The 25,315-nt window shown below is 37.8% G+C and overlaps 1 protein-coding gene across 5 annotated transcripts in view; it reads left to right on the forward strand.

The window, feature by feature from the left end:
- Positions 1 to 25,315, forward strand: part of LOC135487618 (protein lin-28 homolog) — a 168,976-nt gene that overhangs the window by 52,398 nt on the left and 91,263 nt on the right. Inside the window, exon 1 of one of the 5 annotated variants that reach the window (XM_064771588.1) lies at positions 9,787 to 10,814. The exons of the other annotated variants lie outside the window; for them this stretch is intronic. Coding sequence (XP_064627658.1) covers positions 10,802 to 10,814 — 13 coding nt within the window. The 5' untranslated portion in view covers positions 9,787 to 10,801. Of the gene's footprint in view, positions 1 to 9,786; positions 10,815 to 25,315 lie in introns of those variants that run through there. 5 annotated transcript variants of the gene reach the window in all.

The raw sequence follows: 25,315 nt of genomic DNA on the forward strand, positions 1-25,315 counted from the left end.
ATCAAGCTAGGATGAAACTAGTAGAAGTCAAGTAAAAAAAAAGGAATAGAAAACTTGATATTTTCAAACAAAATATCGACATTTTCAACTTGATAAACTGTTCAGTACATTTCGTTCTTCGTATACTCCGAGAGAGTTATAACAAAGGCTACTGTTCTAATGCAGCTAATCCAAACACAGACACCATACAACACTAAAAGCAATAAAAAAACAACGAAGTAAAAGAAGCGAACAAAGTCACGGATTAGATTTTTGTTTCATTTTTATTTCACAAAAGTCTTTACAGTAAATTCGAGCCTGGTGAATCTGATACCACTGCCAATGTGCCATTTGATGGCGGATTATCTTATTCTTTCTGCTACCCTCAAAGCCTTGCTGTTGTCACCTAATGAAGAACACGATGAAAACCAAACCAACAAGGTAAATCCTTGTGATACTTCCTCCCACCAGCTGAAGCATACTCCAGCACAATGAGAAACCTAATCATAACTCGCATATTAAAATTTCCTATTATTCTGATTCAATGGCATCATTTGCAAGAGGAATGAATTAGGAAGTCCATTCTAAGTTGGTGCGCTTGGCGTGCATTTGGTGTGCAGTGCTCATAGAGTATCGGGATCATATTAGATGCATTGGGGCCCTCAATGTAGACCATCCTTAGGATCTAATGCATAGGGGTTCTGCACAGTCATGTACACATCGTGTACAAACGAAATTTCCGAGGAGGTGGTGTTACAAAGCCAAAATCTTTAGGTATAGAATAATGGAAGAAGGCATGATTTCAAAATGATGAATATCCAGCGTTTATTATCAACTTGTTTAATTCGTGTATCTATATTATTCTGTTTAAATTGACAGATAAGATTTTCTACTCTACACAAAATCACACGTGTATGTACCTCTTTCTTTTAAACAATACTCGAAGGTTTCTTTTGAATAACAAAATATAATGCTGAAATGATTTCATGCTCTTCGCTGAAGGCTCTCTGAGTTGAAAATGTAGTTCCACTAGTTTTTTCTAAGTTTTGTTTCGTAACTTATTAAGTAACGTTTTGAATGTAGAAATTGAAAGTCACAAAACATACGAGGCTTATTTTTATTTTGAATGTAAAAACACTGGTAATGGTACATGTAGTTTGAATCATATTTAAATACTTTACATGTCGTATCAGTTGTTTGAATTATAAGAGTCAACGGCGAATCCCCATTTGTAACATTCCTTGATTGACTAAGACACTTTTGAGATTGCGTCATGAAAAATTTAAAAAACGCCCATGGCTAAATGATGTTTCTGCGATTTTAAAGTGAAATTGATGTTTGGAATAATTCAGAAGGCATGGAAGGGTATTCCATTACACAACATGGTTGGTCGCTGCCTTCAAGCAAAACGAATAGAGAATATTCCTTTTCGCATGTAGTTAATTTTTCAAAGAAAAGTTTCGAGTTAACGAACGTGAAAGTTTTGTTTTGTGATATATGTTATAGGGCTTTCAACTTCCATTGAACCTTTATTACATATCTTATCATATTTCTTTTGCATCGATGTCGTTATTGAAAGAAGCAAAATGTTCCAGTTGCTATCACTGACATAACAAGAATATGTTTCAGACAATTATTTGATGAGAAATAGTCTTTTTCTATCGATATTAGTAGGCCTACGTTTTATAATGTTACAAACGACTGGCTATAACAGTGGCTGATCACAGTATGACATACTATGTAACAAAAAGTATAAAAAGGTATGGACAACCGTTGCCATGGTTTATGTAATGTCGAGGCATGTCATCAGAAAATAGCATCATTGTACAAAAACAATAGAAAAATACTGTTTTTTCGCAATGTTGTCCATGGTGTGAGGTTCGTTCAGATCAGTCAAATAACAAAGAAATTGATATGGTCCCTTCTTCTTACTAAGACGAGTGAAGGTAATAATATTGCTTTGGTGATTTGGGATTGAAACAAGGATACCACAGCATGAAAACTACATTCTGATCTTTAAAAAGAATCATTCACAATAAAATTAACAGCTTGTATAGAAAAAGGGAACATTTCAGTGTGAAAAACTGTTTAATAGAAAATTTATTATTTCAAAACTGCCCAATACAACAAACTATTGAAAACGAACCATTTCAGTATGAAAGACCACATCTTGCAATAACTGTTAAGCAATTCAGCACGGAAAATCATTTCAATGTCACAGACAAATGATCATATGATACTTTTATTGTCCATTTTACATATGCTCAGCAATCATCTCCACCACAAAATGAATGTTTCGGATTTCAAACAAGGCATATAGCATCCGTTTATTTCATATAGCTACTTAAACAAAATTGAAAGTAATGGCTGTAATATCAATATACAATTGTGTGTTCAGTAATAACTCAACCATAGCAATAATCACACAGTTTTTCATAACCTGAGGCGTTCTCAGTTAGATATACAATACACCCACTAGTAATAGACTCTGATGAATTGCTGGTAATTTTTTGACAATGGCTCTAAAATGGGGTCCAGCAATTTCGTTTCTAATACAGCCGTAATTTTATAATTTTTATGACGATATTTCCCGGGGTCACCATAAAGTAGAAGTGTGCAGTTTCCATGACTACGAGAAGCAGCATCTCACCAGGGATTGTTTGTCAGATCAACAGGGTTCATCATTCCTTGTTGTACCAGGTTATCTTAGTTAAAAGGGTAGTAGAGATGGAAATCACAAAATGAACCTCTGGTATCAAAATAATTAATCATAATCCGGCAAATTGGAAAGATGGCCAAACGAACCATATGTGAGTCATTTATTATGTATATATCTAAACAAGATTGAAATCCATCTCGATTTAATTTGGTTAGTTTGATGTCAAGGGAAAGTGGACTTGTGATTAATCATGCCAAGTTCTACTCACTATCATTTAAATGTCAACTTAAGTGAGACGTATTACAGCCAAATAGAAGTATCAAGTGTTTTATTTCATATTAAAAGCAACATCATGGCCTCTGTTAATCTTAATTTTAAAACATAACGAAACAAGATTATACAAATTAATAAAGTTATAGTTATGACGATAATCTGTGCATGTGGAAGTAATACTTTCTAGACAAATCCAAAATGCTAGTAATTTGCACATTAAACTTTTTTCAAGATGCCCGTGCATCCCTCTTAGTTCTAACTGGAAGTCTTAACTGTTGTAACCGACTATTGTAGACAGATTTTGAAGAACAATAGTGCAATTAGTTCCAATACACTAGAAAAAGCAACGAACATCTTCATGGAGATTTTCCATGGTAAGTTATTTTGATTTCAGTATTAAATTCAGTATGATATCAAAATTCATATTCATATTCTAATAATTGAACTTACAAATATTGGTCCTTGGTGGAATGCAAATAGTTATTTGTCAGATCATAAAATAACCCATAGAAAGTAACAAAATGTTTGATCTTTTGTTGAGCTATTTAAGCGCAGCTTTCGTTTGATTGCAAACCCTTGTTGCCAATATTGCTAACTTCTGTTTGTTATGCGGGCTGTGTTTCTATTGGTTGACATGGTTACATGGACAGCATACAAGGTCACATGTAAGTGGCTTCTTCTTACCCTCTCTCTATGCTTTGATAAGACAATCATCAACTCTTCATAGGTTACCATGGTTATGCGGAGACAATTATTGCAGAATTTGTCGTCTTGAGATTTTTTCTTTGGCTCTTTAGACGCAATAGGCCTTCTATATGAGGTATAATATTACATTTTTTATATAGAGGTTCACCTTATCTTCATCACCGACTCCAAATCTTGCCCTTTGTTATGCTGTAACGTGCGATTATTATAAAAAATGTGTTCCCTTTGAAACTTCCGTTTCTCGTCAGCATTTCAGGTATTGTGTTGGATAATACCCTGAACATAATAATGTCGTTTTTGCTCGATGAAGAAGCATTATCATGTTATGGAAAAGGCTGATTGGTCCATATGAAAATTATTCTTTCCCAGGGTCAAAGTGGTCGGAATGTTTAGCCTTCCTTTTGATTAATTCCTTCTTTTTAATGAGAGTAACCAATACATTGAACTCAGGTGTGACTCAAAAGGTCAATCCTAAAAGAAGCGATACCTATTTGAGGGTATGAATTATGAAATCGTCCTAACCAAGCAATGATCGCACAGGGACACTGAAACCATCCCTGACTGAATAAAGTTAGTGTTGTAAAAAAAACTAAAAGTACAAATGGAAGAGTATATGAACTTTTTGAGATTTAAAGCCTTTGGTTATGTTACACTTTTGATACAAAACCACTAAAGGTTTCCGAAGTATCGATCTTTCTGCAATTTTACTTTCAACTCGGATTTCGCTCTGGTTAACTTTGTCGAGGTTAGATAATATCCTTTTAGTTTTAAATCCCACATACCATCGAGCTCCAGGGCACAGACTTAATTTACAAAGTTATCAACTTCGTTGATATATATGCACGGTATTTTTCTTTGAAACGTTCCGCGCGTATACAATGGTGCATTCGCTTTACTCTTAATGCTAAAATCTAACAAATCCCCTGAAAGTCGTATTTGCTACTTTGCTAGCAAATCTGTGGTTTTTATTGACTACATTAAGCCACACCATGCCGGTATTCCCATGGTGCTACCTCAGTCCTCCGCACATTCTCCTATCAGATGCTGTCACTCTGACCAACATCAAAGCATGCACAGGACATACAGCAAAATCAAAAAAACAATGCATCCTCCGCTTCGGGTTGCTTTATGTTAATTTTCGTACATTGCGTCGCCAGAAGCGCAAAGCAATGCCTTCCGCATTCCAAATCAGCTAAAAATGACGTATTTGCCATATCAAATTTAATATCTGTGAAAGGAACTCTAAGAAGTATACAGATACGCCTTTGTGTGTTTAAAAAGTGAGATTTTATATCCACGTATTAAGATTCTGCGCAGTATTTCCGGTGGTATCTTGACATATTTTTTTAATCTTCTTCCAGTATGGTGCGTAGGAAGTGTGAATTGTAAAAAATGCAATTTTCCGGTGTAGATGATTCGGTGTTTGTTCTTCTCCTTTTTGTGGCGAGGTAATGGAAGGGATGGTTGTATGTCTTCAGGGGTATCTGGTGCTGGTACTGAGAGGAAAAGAAGTCATCGAAAGAAATTGCTAATAGAATTTTGGGCGATGCGTGATTATTTCTATGTTGGAAGAATGGCAGCCTTATAATTCGCATGAGAAAAAAATTTTAAAGAAAAAAGTTTCGTTGTATTACCTCTGTTGACCTTACTGATACAGCAGGGGCAGAGCTACTATATACGGCGGCTGGGAAAGGACATCATGCAATTTTATTTTTTCAAAATAATCTCGGAATTCCGACTTTTTACGACGTCCTGCACGTCTTGTCTGTGGCTACGCCGTCAACACACACATTTTCATTCAACTTCCCTTTTCACATTTCGCGCCAATTAAACCATGGTAAGTACTACGGTGGCTGGGAAAGGACATCACGCAATTTTATTTTTTTAAATAATCTCGGAATTCCGACTTTTTATCACTGAATTCCTACTTTTATTTGGAAAAAATGAAATTGCATTATGAGATAAAAAGTCGGAACTCCGAGATAAAAACTCGGAATTCCGAGATTATTTAAAAAAAATAAGATTGCATGATGTCCTTTCCCAGCCAAGTAGTACCACAGATATTAAGCCATCAAGTGAAGCTTTAGTATTATGTCGAATTAACATTTTACCATAATCAACATGTCTAAGAGAGATATTGATGGGGGTTATCAACTAAAATACAAAATCGGAAATAATAGAACCAAATTTAGCATAAAGCTCAGTCTATCCATCACTTTTACTCTTAATGGCAACCCGTAATTGTTTTTCTTCATAATTGCTGTAAATTTTGTCAAGGGCGCAATCTGTAAAACCACCATTATCATCTTAAAAGTGCTATAATTGTCATTAGTGTCGTTTATATTAATGACTATGCTTTAACGGTGACTTTGGTGTAAATCCTGCGATTTTAAACAACACGCATTCTAAAGATGATTTAGGATTAGTGATGTAGTATGCAGTTATTAAAGACATCATACAAGTGTAAGAGTTTTGTGAGCAAAGCAGAACTGGGAATATGTGATTTAAACAGATGACATGTTGATGTACCAGTTTTTGAGCAAAGCACAGGTTGAAACAGATATAGTTTAGATGTAGGCCTACTAGTTCTTCGAGCAAAACACAACCAGTACGAATATAACTAAAACAGATAACTTGTTGCTTTTACATTTAGAATTTGCATTATCAGTACTATGGTTGTATGATTGATGCCGTGTAACTTACTACTTTGACCTCGATTTCATATTAATCACTGAACCCGTCGAAAGGTAAGTCTCATCTCGTAGAAAACAATATCAGTTAAACAAATTTACAATTCGTTCAATACACCCGGAGGTCATTCACCTGTTTACTCTGGTAAAAGTGAGAGCCAACTGGCAAGGAATCAATTCTAAGTAGGATAGTATCACACGTCAACTGTTTAATACCAAACCTTCATTTTGGGAATCTGCCAACAATAGACTGCGTGAGATGGAAGTGTTGCTGTATCAACGCTTCAAGGGAAGGCGAATGTTTATTTACATGTACATAGTCTATGTCATTCTACAACTCGGTGTTATGGGTGCGTTTTTGGTACCGATATGCATCACTCATCAGGTCGCCGAATGCCTTGATATGGCCAACCTACAGCACTTGAGTACTGATTATTATTTATTCTACCAAACTTTCAATAATATCATTCGACAAACATAAAAATAACAGTTCTTATTGAGAGTTTATTTAATCATCGCATGTAGAAGATTCCCCCAGTTTACACATCTACTTTCTGACTGTTGCTGTAATTGCACATTAAACCTGGGCCTCTAGTATAACCAGAGACTGTACACAAATCACCTGTCGTTCATTTCTTCGACACCAAGTACACAGGTTCTCCTAGTGCATTAGGTAATGCATTATTCCACTAAGCGTTAGAAAGCTACCTGGGCGAGTCTTCACTTGGTAGGATCTACCGTGGCCCCAGCTTCAAATGTTCTCCATCACAACGCCTGTATGTGAAAATCATTCAGACGTTAACTGTTATTGACTCTCATCAGTGACCCAGGTTCCAAGCTGCTGATCAACTAACTATATATGTTTACCTTCTTCAAAAATTATCTCATCACATTTCATAGGCCCTTTGCCAACATCAGCAGATTCATTGCAAAGGTCGTCCGTGGAGGCTTACCAATGACATACATGTTGCGTGGTCTTACTACGAGTGGCATCAGCGCATTCGTTCTTGCCATCGACGATTATAACTAAAACTGAGTCATTCGAAGCAACCCTTATTTCGGAGCCAGGAGAACCATATGCATCTTTACAAAGCAGGTTTCAGCAATACAAGAAGGAATTTTATGTCAGTGCTGTAACACTGTGCCCGAGGACATGGCTTTATTAAATTTCCGTCGTTCAAGGACACGTCAGAGAAACAGCTGGTAATGATGCTAGTACATGTAGCACACACGTACATATTCCATATTGGCACAAAGCCATACGCAACATTCGCTCTCAGCAATACATTGGCTTATACTGGTATTAAGGTCATGCTACCCCCTTTATCAGACAGGGAAGGACATTTCAAATTGGTCTCAGCTGGAACGTCGACGTGCCCCTCCTTTTTCATCAAGGTGAAGGTCGATGCATTGTTCAATCGAGCTTAAAAGCACAATGCAATACTGATTGCGCGCATGAGCGTACATGGTATTGAATAATAGCTGGCTACGATACAGTGAAAATTTTTCGACCGGTTTGCCTGCTTTAAAGTGTAACATACTCCTTTTAGATTAACAATGATGAAATATACTCATCAGTGAATTTGTCACAAGATTTGTGTAATAAGAGATTTGATGGCTTAGTAATGAGGAATCGTTACGCGTGCGGGGCGAACAATGGCAGCCAAGTCGCTTTACAGCGATGTACTGACCGGAAATAGACGGTGACAATGTGCAAGACTAGGTCAGCATCAATTTGATACGCTCAAACTCAATTAATGATGCATTAATATCACATTATAGACGAATCTTTAGTGCTCAATAAACAGGAGTACAAAAATTGTTTCTGTTTAGACATTCCATACCGTTATCTGTGTGACACAACACATACATCAGCGAGAAAGAATGTCTTTTGTCTATTCGATAACCTAATTTTAATCAGCAGGTCTAAAAGATGTACAGACGACAAGGAGGTAATGTACGCTTTGTAACTAGTTATTACCAAATATATACCAGAACTTGCCGATCCATTATTGGTATTACCAAGTATGGATTACTTGGTATACCATGTACTTACTTGGTATTACCAAGAATGGATTACTTGGTATACCATGTACTTACTTGGTATTACCAAGTATGGATTACTTGGTATACCATGTACTTACTTGGTATTACCTATTTCGTTATTAATTGAACATCCATTTTATTGCAAAACAGAAAAAAAACATTATTACAGAAGAAAACATGATTCCTTTTTTTAATTCTTAAAGTGCCTACATAAAAACCTGATAGATTTGTCAAGTTGTTTGATTTCACATTTTATCCACAATCCTGTGCAAGAGTATTCTAAAGATGTCCCTCTAAAATTGACATATCAAATGGGTGGTGTAATCTCTTTCGACAAATACCGCTTTGATCATGAATAGTCATGATTGATGTGTTGATGTATCCACACGTCAGAACACAGTAAGTGTGAGGTCACGGTGATGACGTGTTCCGCTCTGTTTTCCTCACTCCCCCACATCGGCAGAGAAACCTAGATTCCTGGACCTGATACACTTATGACTGACCTTGGCAAATAATTCACGGATTGTGTTAAACAGGGCGATCGTCCTATTCGACCCAGTTTGCTGCAATGGCATGTGACATTCTTGTTACAGATGCGAGAGCATTTAAAAGATGATTCATTGACGAGTCATTCATATTCTAATATACTTATATATAGCTAAACTAAAGGCCAATTTGTTTCAGCGAATATCGTATTCGACCTACATGGTTAAAGGTGCATCCGTCCCCTTCAATGAGATGTTGGATTAAACTCAAGGATGAAAGTACAATTCTAATTTCATTCAACACCGGAAGTTAGTGTGGATCTACCAGCCCCCTGTCAACTGGATGGCTCTGTCCTGTTCTTGTGGCTCTGGTGTACCCCTCCTTGACCCCGGCCTCTCACAGTACACTCCTTCATGTGTATTTCGGCTGCTATCGTAGTGCATGCATGGTGTGACCATGATGCATGTAGCCTACCCAGAGACAACACAGACCTGTGTTAGTAAGGCATTGTTACAACCATCAGCCGTAACCTTGCCAAAAGCAAGTTGTTATCTTTGTATAACGGTTTCCGTGTCACATGGTTTGTCCATTGTACAGAGTCTACGTGGAGAAGTCTAAAACAAAGGAAAAAAACAGCTCTCGTTTAATTTTTTTCCCAAAATGTAAACCGGATTTAAAAGTTTTGTATGTATTTAAAGGGGATTTAAGTTTGTCCAATAACGTTGAAACTTTTAGCGGTTTGGGGATAAATTAATAGAAATAATAAAAATCATGGTAGAATTCTACAATTAAAATATCATTTGACATGACCACGAGGGAGGTAAAACGTTGAAAATAAAACTTGGCAATATAGGTGCTTGTATATCTTCAGATTTTTTTAGTATTGTACGCATATTGAGTGTAAATGTTTTCATTAATAAATATCATAGTGAATTAGACAGATCAAGAGATAACCTATTGGGACGTCTGATCGAATTAGAAATAGCTCTTTCTGAAGAAATTAATTTCCAAATATGGTTGATTTAATTTTATTGATGAGAATTTAAAGAAATCAACACAAACAATCGTAAACATACATGATTTGAATATGAAAACGTGCAACGGCACTCATCGTCAACTTATAGTTATACTTAAACGGTCAGTTTTGAAAATTGAATTCTTATTTGCGGATACATTCGAGGTAATTTGACTCACATGAAAACTATTAACATACTTCTGATATTGACAGGGTGCAGGAAATGATAATGGTACAAGCCTAAATAGCATGGTAGTTGCTATAAATATAATACCTCACATACCCGACTAACATCTCCCATGACATTCCACCTTGTGATACTAGGGGTTAAGCAACTTCCGCTCTCATGAATGATGTTGGCATTAAGTACATATACATTACAAATATTGACATATAATACTGTTAAAAGTACCTTGTTCTGAATGACCTTTAACCCGATGTATAGTTGACAATGATGACATGGGTACTAAATAGGACATATCCAAATACATCCTTTGATGAATAAATGTAGCAATGCCAAGTGACCCAGTGGTTTATACATAGCAAAGTGGACCTACCTTGTTGAGAGGCACGAGAGCAGTTAAGATCAGCTATGAGGGTAATGTGGATATAAATGGGGAATACCACGTTCAGCATCATTCAAATGCCACTATAATGACGCGAGTAGTAAACGGGGAGCCCATTGAGCAAGATATTCGGGGAGACTGACAGCCTTTCTTGGATTCTTATTGGTCGAACTGCCGTAATCAATGAACTGGTTTCTGTAATTAGCACAAAGGACCATGTAATTCGGTGTCATGTGACTGGAAAGGCAAATCGCCCTTAGTGATAGTTGAAAGTGTGAGATTTTGGTGAGTTACTACATCAGGAGAACTGGAGTACAGCTGATACCGAGCTGGAGGAGGGAACAGAGGCTCGGAGGTCGGCCCGCAACACGGCTACCGTAGGATGGCCTCAGGTGGTTAGTGCTGTTCTTTACATCTTTGGTCCCTTGGACAAGGGGTGTTCAGAGGGGTCACCCAAAGAGCATCCTCTCGTCTACAGGTGCAAAACCATTAGCAGCTTTCTAATGTCAACATTATTGTCACTGCTTATCTACTGCTTACAGTATGCGAGACGTTTGCGCATGAACAAAAATGGCTGTGCTTCTGCGCTGTATCGTTGTACACGAACTGTATGTATGTACAGACCAGCTGATCTGGTACTGTCACCGTACCTTATTGGGGAATCCCATGGCCATGACCCTTTTGACAGGAGTCAAGCAGCACGTTACAGCAATGAAAACCTCCGCTCCACATACAAATCTAGCATAAGACGTGACCTTGAAACGAATCGAAGCAGCAGCGGCTCAAATGCTAGCGCTGTCAAGGCATTCGGAGTACACGACCAGTATCCATGTTTCTCAACTGGAGATGGCATATTCTGGTAACGTCCTTGGATATTTCTCAATTTAGGGGTGTCTTGCTCCATTTGCAAATGGCAGTTAATGTCAGCTGATTTTGGTGCACGTGCTTACGTCTCTTGCGTTGTACGCTTTCTCTATGTACATTGATGTAGTCATTGCACACTGTTGATGATGGATAGCGGTATCACGACCGGAATCTCGCGCATTTGGGGTTAAAAGGTTAAAATATTGGGCGTTCTGTCATTTTGTCTATGTCTGTGTCCATGTAGGTCCATTTCAGCTTAGATGTTCCATCTTGTATTACATAATGGCGTCCAAGCATGGTATTGGCATGTGCGCAGATGGCCTTGACACTGGGTCACGTCAGGCTTACACAGGGATCAGGGTCTATGTTGGTGTTATATTGTCCCTCTGAACCTCCATTCGAATATATGTATCAAGTGTCCGCAGTATCCTTAAAACGTCCAGCAAATGTTGGCAATGTCCTGTCTGTACCACCATGTGCACAAGTGGGCCACAGCTGTCAGTGTAGCGCCATAGTACTTCATAAACGTCCCATCAATTTACTCCAGTTTTATTGCACCATGACATTTTTTCAACAGAATAGAGGAGGCACATTGTCCCGACACCCGGCTACAAACCCCCAACGTCGGCACTTATCTCGCAAAGTTCATAGCGTACACTGTCATCGTCTATAGTGCACACATACTCACAGGGAGGTAGTTGACATGTATGAATGTCCATACCCCCTACTCCTTTGGTCGTATTTATAGAAAATATGTGATGATACTCATAAAAAATATGGAATACGGGGCATGCAGTGCATAAAGATAAGTGTACATATAAGCAGAAAAATAAGAGCATATTGAAGTACTAATTTCATAGTGAGGGATCGCCTGTTACAAGTAACTACTGTTATGTCTCGAGGGAATAAAGAAGTATCAACTTATACCCACATTCAATCTGGTCTTGCTGTTCATGCTCCTTGTATCCAAGAATGTATCCAAGAATGTTGTTTTTGCTGTTAAAAACAAGAATCCCGTCCCCATCTACCTTTCCCACATACCCCAGCCCTCTATATCCCACTAAATGCAGCAGGCAGATTGTGAAATTGACAGAGATTTCATTGATATGAGTTGCATTCAACTTGGCTTTGTTTTTGAGTTTCTTCAACTTGCGATGGTCATAAGCCCACCTTCAAGTTATCTGATGCCATGCAAAAGAAGCTGTTTCTAAGATAAATCAACACCACAACAATAAGTAATGAACGAAGGCTAAGTTGAAGTTACTAACGCTGTATAAAAGCAACAAAAGGATTATATCTGTGTACATTCGTTTAAGTATCTTTCTGGAGGAAATATCACTGATAGTTGCACACGCCCTATTGCTTGCTCAACAGGTAGATGGCTTTTGGAGAAGCAGTCATCAACAACATCTTTACAAACAGACATATATGCTTTTTGATACCAGCTTCAGCATTCTTTAAATTACAAACCAATTGAGGGACACCAGAGTCGTTTTCTATGTCTCTGCATACAGTCATTGTTCTATAACAGTACGTTGTCTTGCAAGGTTATAATGATATACATGATTGATGATCTCTTTGATTATTGCATTATTGGCGTATTAGATTATAGAGACTACCAATCATGCACACAAGGAGGAATATTCACCTGGGGCTGAATATCTGTATGCCTTTAATTGCAATATATTGCATACAAATATCAGTTTGTCATTGTTTCAATGATTCAAAATATTCAATGGTGAGAGAATTTTCTTAAAACAAATTCGTAGGTTTCTTCATCACGCTATTGATTTATGATGAAATGCTGTTTGCTTCAAACATGACAGGGCTCAATGAGGCTACCATGTTATGCAAGTCTGGCCTGCTCACCCAAGCTTAACGATAAATATTTCAGTAAATTCTTAAATTCTTGATATACAGCATTTTCTCGTGCTGTTAACCAATGATTTATACCTATTAACCCCATTTGAATAAAAGGGTTATAGTGAAAACAAACAAATCGCAATCAATTAAAATAAACAACATTTTCCCTATGTCATCAACTGATAATTCTTCAGGTTTTTTAAAATATTTTTTGAGTGGCATCATCGAAAATATCTGCCATTCTGGGACTGACATTGAACAAACCCCCACACCTCCCTTCACAATCAACCATTCCACCATTCTAACCTTCACATTTCGTGTTCTCAATGGTAAAAATAGCAACACATCCGGTCAAACTCAATGATCAGTGATTAGGACGCCATTTTGGGCTCGTAAGCAGACGATCAGGATATCGAGGTCAAACTGTGGTCATGGGAAGGCTCCCCATACAGCTGGAGGTGTACCATCTGCCTGCCGTTTGATGCATGAGCCACTATTGGCAGCTCTGCTGCAGTACCATGTACATTAGCCCCCTGTACAATCTATACCCTTTGCATAGTTACCCCTGAGATGCAGTGTAGCAAATAATGCAGGAGTTGAAATTGAAGTGTTGGTTCTATTCAGTTCACTGATATGTGACTTTATTGGTTTTTGCTTCAGGTTTCGTGGCTCTAGTTCGCTATGACATGAGAGAAATGGCTTTCGTTGAAAAGCCAGAAGAAAAACCACAATTTAAAAAAGAAATTATGTAATAATTGAATATTTGGCATTAAATGGAATATCGGCATATATATCGATAAGATTTTGAGGCCAATATTGTTAGTTGACAGCGGTATCTTTGTGGTAATTGTGTATTATTAAGCTGCTAGTTCTTGACGAGAAAGTCTGTAAGATACATGATTACAACATATTTGTATTTATCAATTTATCAATCAAATCATATTATCTATTATTCTAAATGTGCGTAAAAAAAGCTTTCACGTCGTATCGTCAAGACAGCTTTTTAAAAGTGTTTTGTTATCTAAAGTCCTTTATCGTTGAAGCATATTTCGACATACAGCTAAATCCCTAGTTCATGTTGATTTAAAAGCATGTTGAATGATAAATGCATGTTTTTGTTGGTTGTGGCATGAATCTGCATATTTAAAATTTGTGCAATTCATAATTCAGATCGAGCAAAATGCAAGGATCCTATAAAACATCCTATTTATTTTGCGAAATACCGTAGCTTCGCTACCAACTACATGCAAGCTAGTGTATTTCACTGCATTGCACATTCAAGGCTGTCTTATCGTAAGTTTAAGCAGAGACAATGAACTGATAGACTGGCAGCTAGTTACCTCATTAGAATCGCTCTTCGCGACAAATACCCTCTTTTCACACCGAGAAATGAAAAAATACCTTATCACAAGAAAACTTTGGACAATTTTACTATGGAATGCTGTTTCATGAAAGACTTATTAGACATGGCTGTTGAAGGTCAGTCAGCTAATTCACTGCATCCCTTACAGACTTATATCAATTCATCACATTGTTTATATTTAAAATGCAATTCATGTACTAAGCTTGTGGAAAGTATGATGCCAATTTCAATAGCCTTACCACGAAAGACACTGTTCGAATCGACGGGAACATGTATTTGGAATATTTTGTCACAAGAAATGCATATTTGTTTTTTCTGCAAAACATTGAGTACTTTCGAGCCTGACTGAAGAATGTAAACCTTACTGCAACACAACTTTGTCATGGGTGCATGTCACACAATGAATGAACTTTTCCAAACTGTCGCCATTATTTTCAATAATGTCATTGAGTTTTAACAGTGCTGCTCAAGCTGTCAAACACGACCCTTAGGAGCTCTGTACCAGCTCAATTACTGTCCTGGACTACTGATATTAAAACAGATGATGTATTCCGATCAGAATCTGTATCACTTAGAGTAACTAGACTAATGTGAGGAAAGGTAAGAAAAAGAACAGAGTACAGAAGGTCACTATTTTTCAGTAGCAAAGTGTACTTTTCAGATCTAAGAAAGTCTCTTCTACGTGTTATTCGGTGATACTAGTTTTGCAAACTTACTGCATCTCAATCAAACCATGGAGGGTCAAATCACTTCCTCGTTCTGGTCTAGGCCATGGTCATCTCGACATAGAATCTCTAAAAAAATACCCACAACATAATGTCCACCTCCCATCTAAGGTCACTGGACCCACAACCATTGTTTGAATTCCATTAAGCCTTCTTATTAACATTCAAAACTAAGACTGCTGAAATTCTCATTTTGTTATCTCTTGGTCACTGGTCTGGTTTTCCTTTATCTTTAGACAGAATGTTCAATATCATGAATGCAAAGCCGCTTCAGGCAGGTCACAGGGACCATTCAACTTTATATACCCCTTCTTCCCCACTGAGTTTGAATGTGAAACTGATAGCCACCACTAAAAACATTGTTTTTTAATAATGGACACACAGAGTGTGGTCAGAGCGCCTGATCAAAAGGTCAACAAAGTGATTGCTGAAGACAAAAACGTTTGAGAACAATCCAGTTCTTTGTATTCATCAACATTGTTTAAAATTCGATACTATGGTTCCATATTCACTCCAGAAACGTTCAAAAACAACGTTGAATATCAAAGTATTTCTCTATCTTGTTTCAATCCACTAGCAACAAACTGACGTTTACTGATTATTTTGTTTCCTTTCCTTCATCAGTCCTTCCTGGGAAAATGATAATAATTGTTGATCGATTCCATATATGTAGAGGAGAGGAAACGAGTATTTTAGCAAAGTATTCGATAAAGGTTTCATCAAGATTAACAACAAGATGTGTGACACCTTTCAAGCAGGCAGTGCGGAGCCTCCCCGGAGGAGTAACTATTTTGCAAGATGAGTAACAACCTTAGGAGACTGACAAGCAACCATTTGAGGTATCTCGAATTGTTGTAAACAGTTTACATCTTACACTACATGCTACAAGACAACTAATATTGGGACCTGGCTAGCACAGCCATAACCCCCATAGCCAAGTTGTTGTACCACAAGACGTTCATTACCCCCTAAGGGACTAAGGAACTACCTTTGAGGTCATGATGTATGTCATATCGGAAAAAAATACAACTGGAGACTGAGCTAGTAGCCACCATTGAGGATATATTATACTGCATCACTAGTAACTACTTGTAACAACAGATTGTAACGCAAAGTCCAGTAACACCCTTATTTTATGCCTGCGTAGCTAGCCCTGAGAACTTCAGCCAACATTGAAGAGTTTGTAGAGGTGTGCAACAGTCTCATATCCGTCGCCAATCGCTCAGAATCACTGCGTAAGAGGATTTGCAAAAATCGGTCGCTGACCATGCACCCGCCACTGAGTTTGACAAGACGTGCAAAACCCTTCTACCTACACTACCCAGTCATCGCTGGTATAGAGAGTTGAAGGTTTCGAGGTATCAAAGGGCTACATGAACGATTGTGATGTCCAGGGATGCTCATGCGTGGACCCAAAGAGAATACTTCGCAAAATCTATGGACATGATGGAATGTATAGGGTTGCAAAATGATGGAAAGCACAACAATCTACTTTGTAGTAGTACATTTTATGAACACCGTTGGGCCTCATCTTTTTAACTACTAAGCGGATTTTCTAGCTCAAGGTCTTTAAAAGGCTTTCCTAGAAATATTTCTAAGCTTTGTGAAAAGAACTTGAATCTCCCATGTGCACAATAGTACACAGTAAACCCAACTGGAATGGCAACGACATTCAAGTTTCTCTCTTTTCTGACCCTTTAAGGTCACCGGATATGCAAAGTATCCAAAAATAGCCACGGAGCGACACTGAATGATGGCGGTCTTTGTTGTCAGGAAGGGGCTTCCTCAGTAGGTCAACGTAGGGTCATCCAAATTAGGGGAATGAGGAATGCCATTACAAATCACGCAGGAGTAGGGAAATCAGTGGGACAGGCTCATGATATGGGTTCGACTCATGGAAGAATCATCGTTGTTTCGCCGTTGTGCCCTAGTGCATTGAATATAGACATTTTCCGTCCTGTACGGTTTATTTTTCGACCAATCGGGTTGAAATCTTCAGGTCATAACTATTTTGTGTGTCAATCTGATCTTGTGCCAGGAATGAATAGGAAATGCCCAGAGACGAAATACGGCCTATCCTGGTGACACCAAAATGATCACAGGGCTTTGCCAAAGAAATATTTTCATTTCTGCACGGATAGTCCTGTACCCTGTTTAGTTTCGGTTTATTTGTGTAACTAGATAAATTGCGGGGCATATGGAACATGGATCACTTTGTCCCCCTTACACCAACACACGCCCTATACCCCCATAAGATGTGGATGAAGTCATTGTCCATCAAACATCTCGACAACTGTTCCACATAAGCTTACGACTGGTGTGGTTTTATAGTTTGGGATGGACCCTTGAACGCACATGTCGGGTTCATCCCAGGCATAGTTACCTTACAAGTCTGCTTCATGCCCTGCGTCTTCAGTCATGTCTGGGGCCGGACAAACTGAAAGATACAATGTGAAATTCATATTAGTTGAAAAGATCAATAAAGAACCCCCTCAAAATAATGCCACTGAAACAACTTGCTAGACAACATTGAACTGGTGAACTGTTCTAATGTGCCCAATAGTTCTTTCTGTCAGCACATTCGGTCAGCATCAGCAGTTACCAGCCTGATAAAAAGATTATCCTTGTTTTTTCCCTGCATCTCCAAGCTTACGTGTTAAACCCCTTCTTTCATGGAGATAAGAAGCAGCATCATCCTCCAAGAACCTCAAGCTGATGATGACTGCCCTGGAACTTAACATGTTTACTGAGGAATCCCTTCTTTTATAGGACAGAAGAGGCTTGCGTTCCGTTTCCAGAGGTTCGACTCGTCCTGATATATTACGCCTGCTACACTCGGCATCTTACATGTGGCGTCCATACGCAATGAATGGACGCCAATGCACTGCAGTCGTCCTCATTATGTGGCCTTTGAAATGTACTTTAAGATATCAGTGCCTCACTTTATTGTCAATGATGGTGTATTTTATCATGGTGTGGCCGCACTTTTCTTTACCAAAGAATGCTATGACAAGATATCAAGAAGATAGGCATTCATCTCTTCATAAATGATGATTTATGTCACAATTGATACAGAATGAAAGTTTATTTAATGTTCCATTTATAATAGGTCACCGCGGGTGTGGTGTTGTGATTTGTATCGCTTTTTATGAGGTATTCTAAGGAATCTGTTTGTTATCATTGACTTTGGACACAAATCGCGTTGGGTCTTGTGCCGGTCGCGTTGGTGTATGGACACTGGTGGTCCATTGTGTATAACTCACATACCTTACAAATATACTTTACATATATGCCAGAACAATCTGAAACAATACTCGTACTACAACTAAGTTAGTCCCACTTAGTCACTTTTATCTCGCTGTTGCCCTGTACTTGTGCAATACAGTCAATTACAATGCACTGTCACCATCAATGAATCGGTGCATTAGTCAAATGCAGTGGGTCAACTCAGGTTCAAACAGTTTAATGTATCAACTCGATGTCTCAAATTACATGTTGTTCGACTAAATTACCCCATCACCCTACAGAAAGTCGTAGTGATGGAACGAAAGAAGTGTAGTTACACTTTTAAGGCATCCATGTGGTAGCAGCAATGTACACTGTTGTCATAATGCAACAGAGTCACCACAGCCCGAATGGTCTCGAATACTGATTTCCGATGCGGGCTCTTTTTTGGCAAGTTTTTCTCCCTTCTCCCTTCTTTTCATGTCGTTTTTTCCTAGCCTAGGCTATTCTGCACGGAGGCTAAGCACTCCGTATTATTTACGTATTCGGGGCTGCAACACATAACTAATTTAGGGTGTTAGTATCATGCACAACTACACTATGTTATGAGCAGTCACTGGTGACTATGCATTATTTGGCTGGTATGCCAACATGTGGCGCCACAGTTAATACTTTCTAGGCAAAGTAGGTCATGGTAGTCCTGAACTTCCTTGAACGTAACATTGAAAATGACATGACAATACATTTCTTATGTTTCTCTGCTCAGAAGCCATGGAAGCGGGCAAAAAAACGTTATCTGTCTTGGCGTTTGCCATTACTTGAATGACCCATCATCCCCTGTAATTGCTCAACCCCTATTGGAGAATACACGAATCAATAGCAATGCCATTACCAGACTGCACATACTTCGATTATACACTCTTATGTACATATTTATCTTATTGGAAAAAAATTGCTTCTTATTAGAGGAGGGTGTCTCCCATAGGTTATCTTTGGTCGTTCGATAACCCAGGTAGGGTCCATCAATAAAGAAAAAAAGAGATGTACCGAGCCTTGAGCATATAACTTGTAGATAGATTTAAGGTAAACTTATGAGTCTTTTGAAATCCAGGTCCATGCCTTTTGTTTCGTATTTCCTTTGAGTATATTGAATAACTTATATGATATCAATCAACAATTTAACAATAATAAAATGATATGTGTATAATTGAATAAAAAAGGTTAACACTGAAAGTCTCTGGTAAGGCAGGTTTGTTAAAAACACATCATGTTCGTCAAGGCATGACCTGGGGCTGAATCAAGTCCATATTATTTCATGTTTTTGGGATGGAAAATTGGCTTGCAAACATGATATTGCAACAGGTTGTTGAAAATCATTGCCATTGACGCATCCTTTTATAGCCTTTCTTTCTCTAAGAAAGTTCTTAAATTATACTAAAAGTACTTTCTGCAGCCAGTGCAGCCACTTGGAGCTGATTGAGAAAGCATGTTGGCTCCAAACATCATGATGACATGTTGCTCTATACTGTTGAGGTTGGCAAAGAGCAGGCCAAAAGCCCGAAATCTTTTTGTTCTGTATCTCGAGATTTACTTGACTGTCAGACACAGGCCTAATAGTATAAAAATTTAAAACTTCTCGTTTTTTTAGTTTTACTTTCACAGATGAACAGTCGAAACGCTACAGCAACTTGAACATCCATTGACCATTAAGTATCTCCCGATCCCAGTCTAATCGAATGATATTAGACGAAATCGATCACAGCGAGCCTTTTCTCACATTGATCAATAAGGCATTGACTGCAGTATTTTTTCTGATATCGATTGAATTAGCTTATCACTCTTTTTTTCTGCGTATCACTATTATCTTCTTGGTCCAAAACCCAAGTGCAGACGCGAGATGGAAATTAACAAAGATAACTGGACTCCATATAGTTCTAAAATAAATGATGATATAGTGCAAAAATAGTTATCATTGACAAAAATGCTGGTTATGAGATATTGTTAACTCCTGGCCAAAATAACACTATGCCCAGCTACATGTATGATTGACTCACGAACGGCCTTGCTTTTTTTCGATAGCGGATAACGATTATCGTTGTCTGGTAATAACGTTGTGATAACCTTGAGCGCACCGCACTGGGTGCATCAGTATGTCAGGTCGAGAAGAATTATCAATACATCATCATGCGGTCATTAATTTTGAAAGGTTCACCACGACACTTATTGTAATTACGTAAGACCTACGGTGGTTTCAACCGTTTTAGCGTTATTGTCAGTACATTACATGTAGATTACAGTACACATCATGCACTGGTCGTATATACATCCAATGTAAGCAACTTGGGTAGGAATTGTTTTTGATTTTGTGCCATTATCGACAGGTCAGCAAATAAGTTAAGTCGATGATTTATCTTTTAAAGTGACAGACTGATTTATTCATTTTCTGAGCGGCAATAACCTGTAGTAATCCCCTGTAACATGTGAAATCGCTTGTTCATGGCACTTACATTAAAACTAATGGTACATTTTACCACTTGCCACCGCAAATGGGGCTTATCCATATTATTTGCCTAAACGTCTTAATTTTCCAAATTGCTCTTGAACAGTTAGTCCATTAGCCAATAAAGGCTTGGCTTGAAATCCTCGGCGCTTTTCAAGGAGGTTAACGTCAAGGAAACGATGGTCATGACTTGTATAGTGAAGTCTTGAAAATAATCATTAGTGCCGAATGTGTTGCTCATTATAAACTTCGAATGAGATTATGAAAAAAAACCGAGGGTACATTCTGTAGAATAATAATTCGGTCGCCGAAAACGTTCATTTTTTATGTCTTCTATAAGAAAGAACAACTACTGCTTACAAGAAAGAGCTTATCAAAAAGATTGCTTTTAATACTTAGTATGTCAGCCTGGAGAACCTTTTGATAGCCAGGGAAGGATATCGTAAAGAGAATGCTGAGTGCACTGGAGATAATGATACATATAGAGATGCATTGCTGTCAAGTGAGTGTAGCTGGTTGTCAGTCCTGGGTGGAGGGGGAAACCAATTTGGAAGATTGTATCATACTAATCACACATCACTTCTTATCATTAACGAGTATATAACTACCCAAAGGCAATTCAACTGATTTACAACTCCTTTTGACTCCAAAGCCAACAATTATCAGTTGCAGACATAGAGACGTATATAACAATGTCAGAGGAGACTTCAAGAATACTAACGAATATTCATGACTCATGACTGAGCAGGGTTTGAAATTTCCAAAAGAATATTTTCAGGGGTTATGTAACGAAATCTCTTTTTTGCTCAAGGCACTGATGACAGACCTATATGCATCTATCGTTCTTTTTGAATTTGAGTTCGAGTTCTGATTGAGTCACTGTTTGCTGAGTCAGTTCTGTCAATCATTCTTTGGGAGGACCTTTTTTCCATTCAAAGTCTAACTCAAATCAGGTTTAAAGCATATTTACCTGTTTTATTAATCAGAAATAAATTGAAATTATTATTGCTGCGAAAAACCGTCTTTTTCAGTAAAAAAATTGCCAAGACAATGTTCCCTTAACCAACTTTTACTGAAAAAAAAGTTCTAGGCTAATTACGGGACTGTCTCAAATTAGACATCTGTTTTTTAAAGGCGTTCTTAATCAAAGAATTCGCTTCCCCAGCTCTTTTAGCAAGTCAGTTGATAGTCTGTTGTTAATGACTCGCTTCTTTGAAGAAAATGTAAATGTAAGATATGTTTCCAGGCTCTAAGTAAGATTATATCTTCTGAAACGGTAAAGGGATATATTGCTATATTTTATCAAAGATGTAAAAGGAATACGATACATTTATGTATGAATAAATGGAAAATCAGAAACGAAGTTTGACCGAAAAGCTTGCTGGGCCTGAAGTAACGATAATGATGCAGTGTAACGACTAAGAGGAAAAAATTGTTTCATATCCACCAGAGAACAATTTCACGGTTCTGTATTGGAATTATTCAGCCAGATAGATAACATGTTTAAAAGAAACCTACACATGAAAACTTCGTATATGTAAGAGTAGACATACTTAATTTGAAAGAGTATTGCATCAGGCGAGATGGTCACGGTGGAGTTTCCGCCTGATTTAATCATGCCGGGGAAAATTCATGGTTGTAATGGCCAGGGGCAGTAAAACAGTCAAAGGTAAGGATGCATCTTCAGTCACATCATTTTTTGGTTACGGGGTCACATTTGGTTCACTGACAGAACCTTCAAATAAAGATGGCAGAGGTGAAAATACAATAACGCCATATCTGACATTTGGGAAGAATCTCGATTACTCACATACCCAGGACAATAGCTTACTCAACGAAATGTTCATTACAGTCGTCACTTCCTCCTAAAAGCACCAAGGGAAAAGATGAACAAGAAATGTTAACATGCAGAAACACAGATTTGTAAGAACTACTCAAATAAAGCAAATGGTCAAAGAAATGACAAGAAGGAACTTTTTGCATGGTTGAAGCATGCCTCGGGAAAGTAATGGTAGTGATAGCCAGCGGCAATCCGGGACCAGCCTTATTCGTTACCAGTGTGGGTGTGGTCGTCACTATTGTCAGCGCTTTTTTTTATTGATGATTTCACTTCAGGAAAAACGTGGATAAAATACATGATGATTAATGAATAGCACGAGCATAAACGAATCATGAAGTCGGTTTCGTTTTTTCTCAGCATCCGATCAGAGGCGAGTCGGCGGCTGATGCATTGACGTCACTTAGCAAATTTTTAACAATTTTCCAGCAGCTGACTCGACAGGACATTGAATTATTCTGTTTGATTTTAATTATGACAACTGCATGCGATGGTTTTGTCACTTACACTGAAGGGTATCGGAGACGGAAGTCTCATGTAAAAGCCTAGTCTTTGTTGAATGATATTTGCTAAGTCATGTGTTTGCTCAGTTAGGGTCATTTTGCTCTATGTATATAACCAATGTCTCATCTTCACAAGACGAGATAAGAATCGCATAGTTTCTTTTGTTCTGAAAGACACGCGTGACAAGGAGTTTGGCCAGTCCTTGTTGTCATCATTCTAGTATCAGAGATTCTCTATTCTCTAGACAAAAAAAATGATTCCCATTTTTTCCAGATTGGACGAAACCTGATGGCTTAGCCCATGAAATCATATACATTCGTCTCTTAATTATATGGCAGTGCATTTCAGGGCATTCCCTCTGTCATAATAACCTTGAACTTGTAAATGAAGCCTCACGATGCTAAATCATGAAGAGACAGATCGAGATATATTCCCTCCTGTTCTGTATAAAAGCTTGATGACGAGAGTTTAATATTGCTTGTGCAGATAGCTGTATGTTATAATCAGCTTTGTATTAAAAAATGTTGAGTCAAATATAAGCAATATGTCTATACCCAACTTGTTTTAAAAAAAACATGATTACAAGTTGTGTTTCGAATGCTGGTGATAGTAGTAGTAGAGGAAATCAATATGAAATGTAATTTTTTTTAGAACTATATCGTCCTGCTCCTAAACAAATTGCCTAACTCACTTTTTGAAGAAAGTTAGATATCTGCCTATCTCAACTCCCAACCACGTGATACACCTTCTGTAAAAATGCCTATCTCATTGGCAATATATTGGTGTACAAAATACATTGAATGTAAATCCGCCTAACACAGAATCTGAGTTAGGAAATGATGTAATGTATGTAATAAAGTCAGTTCTAATAACCTGTAGAATTTGAAATCGGGGTTTTGTGCATGCTTATCGAAGTAAGGTGTGGCTTGCATATTATGGAGTTATTACCGGATTTTTGAATATGGGTAGAGATTTGCCCTGAATAAATGAATATGCGTTGTATCCTTTTGGTCATGTTTGTAAGCAGACCTGAGGAGGATTATACTCGTAAAATACAGATTAAGGACAAAGATTAATGCCTTCATCATGATTCTAATAATATTCGTTGGGAAAACTGGAAAAATTGATTACATGGATACTCCAGTACATACAGCATTCGAATGCAATCGTCATTAGTGATTGTGATACTGCGTCTTATTTCATGTTATCTGTAGTGACGCAAACACATGCAAAGAAAAAAAGCTAATTGGATATACTGCTGTCTACGTATGAAACCAATCTATTCTGTGTCGAAGTTGAACGAAAATATTAACGTCTGTAGAAATGAAAGTGGCAGTATCGAGAAACGAATCTGGTCTGAAATCGAACACTGCGTTTTCATTCAATTTATCCTGAGGACATGGACAACAGTTGCTTGATTTGTAGCGTTTGATAAATATGCACACACACATTGATAGCATTAACGACAGATTAGTCCAAACTCGACAGCATGAATAATTATGACCATTTTAATTGTATAATTCAGAATTGTTCAAATAAAATAAAAAGCAGATTGCATTCAACAGATGGAGTTTGGTTCATCATTTTTAAAATGATGATTTGGAACCAAACATGAAGCTTAGAGCTTCGTTTTGTCTCTCAAGTGCCAGTTCGAATTGAAAGTTTGAAACCGTGATAGGATGTCTAATTCTATATTTCCAAAGTACCAACTGGTCACGGCAAAACTTCAAACGAAATTATGACGATTACAGAAAACTTTCATTTCTTAATGAGTGCAATATCAAAAATCCCTGAAACCAAATGTGCAGTTCGAATTGAAGGTTTGAATTATGGTGGCCTTGAAATGGATCATCCTTTCATCTTGAAGGCGATCTTTTCACTCTTAGCCTTCAAAGTGAAAATAATCCTCTTTGAAATCAGAATTTCTACAAATTACTCAAATGCATCAGTGGGTTTTCAGTGAGAGTGAGAATGCTACGTCATAGATTAAAGGGTACGCACCGATGTCATCTGCA

This window comes from Lineus longissimus, chromosome 5 (genome assembly GCF_910592395.1).
Source record: "Lineus longissimus chromosome 5, tnLinLong1.2, whole genome shotgun sequence".
Classification (NCBI taxonomy): domain Eukaryota; kingdom Metazoa; phylum Nemertea; class Pilidiophora; order Heteronemertea; family Lineidae; genus Lineus; species Lineus longissimus.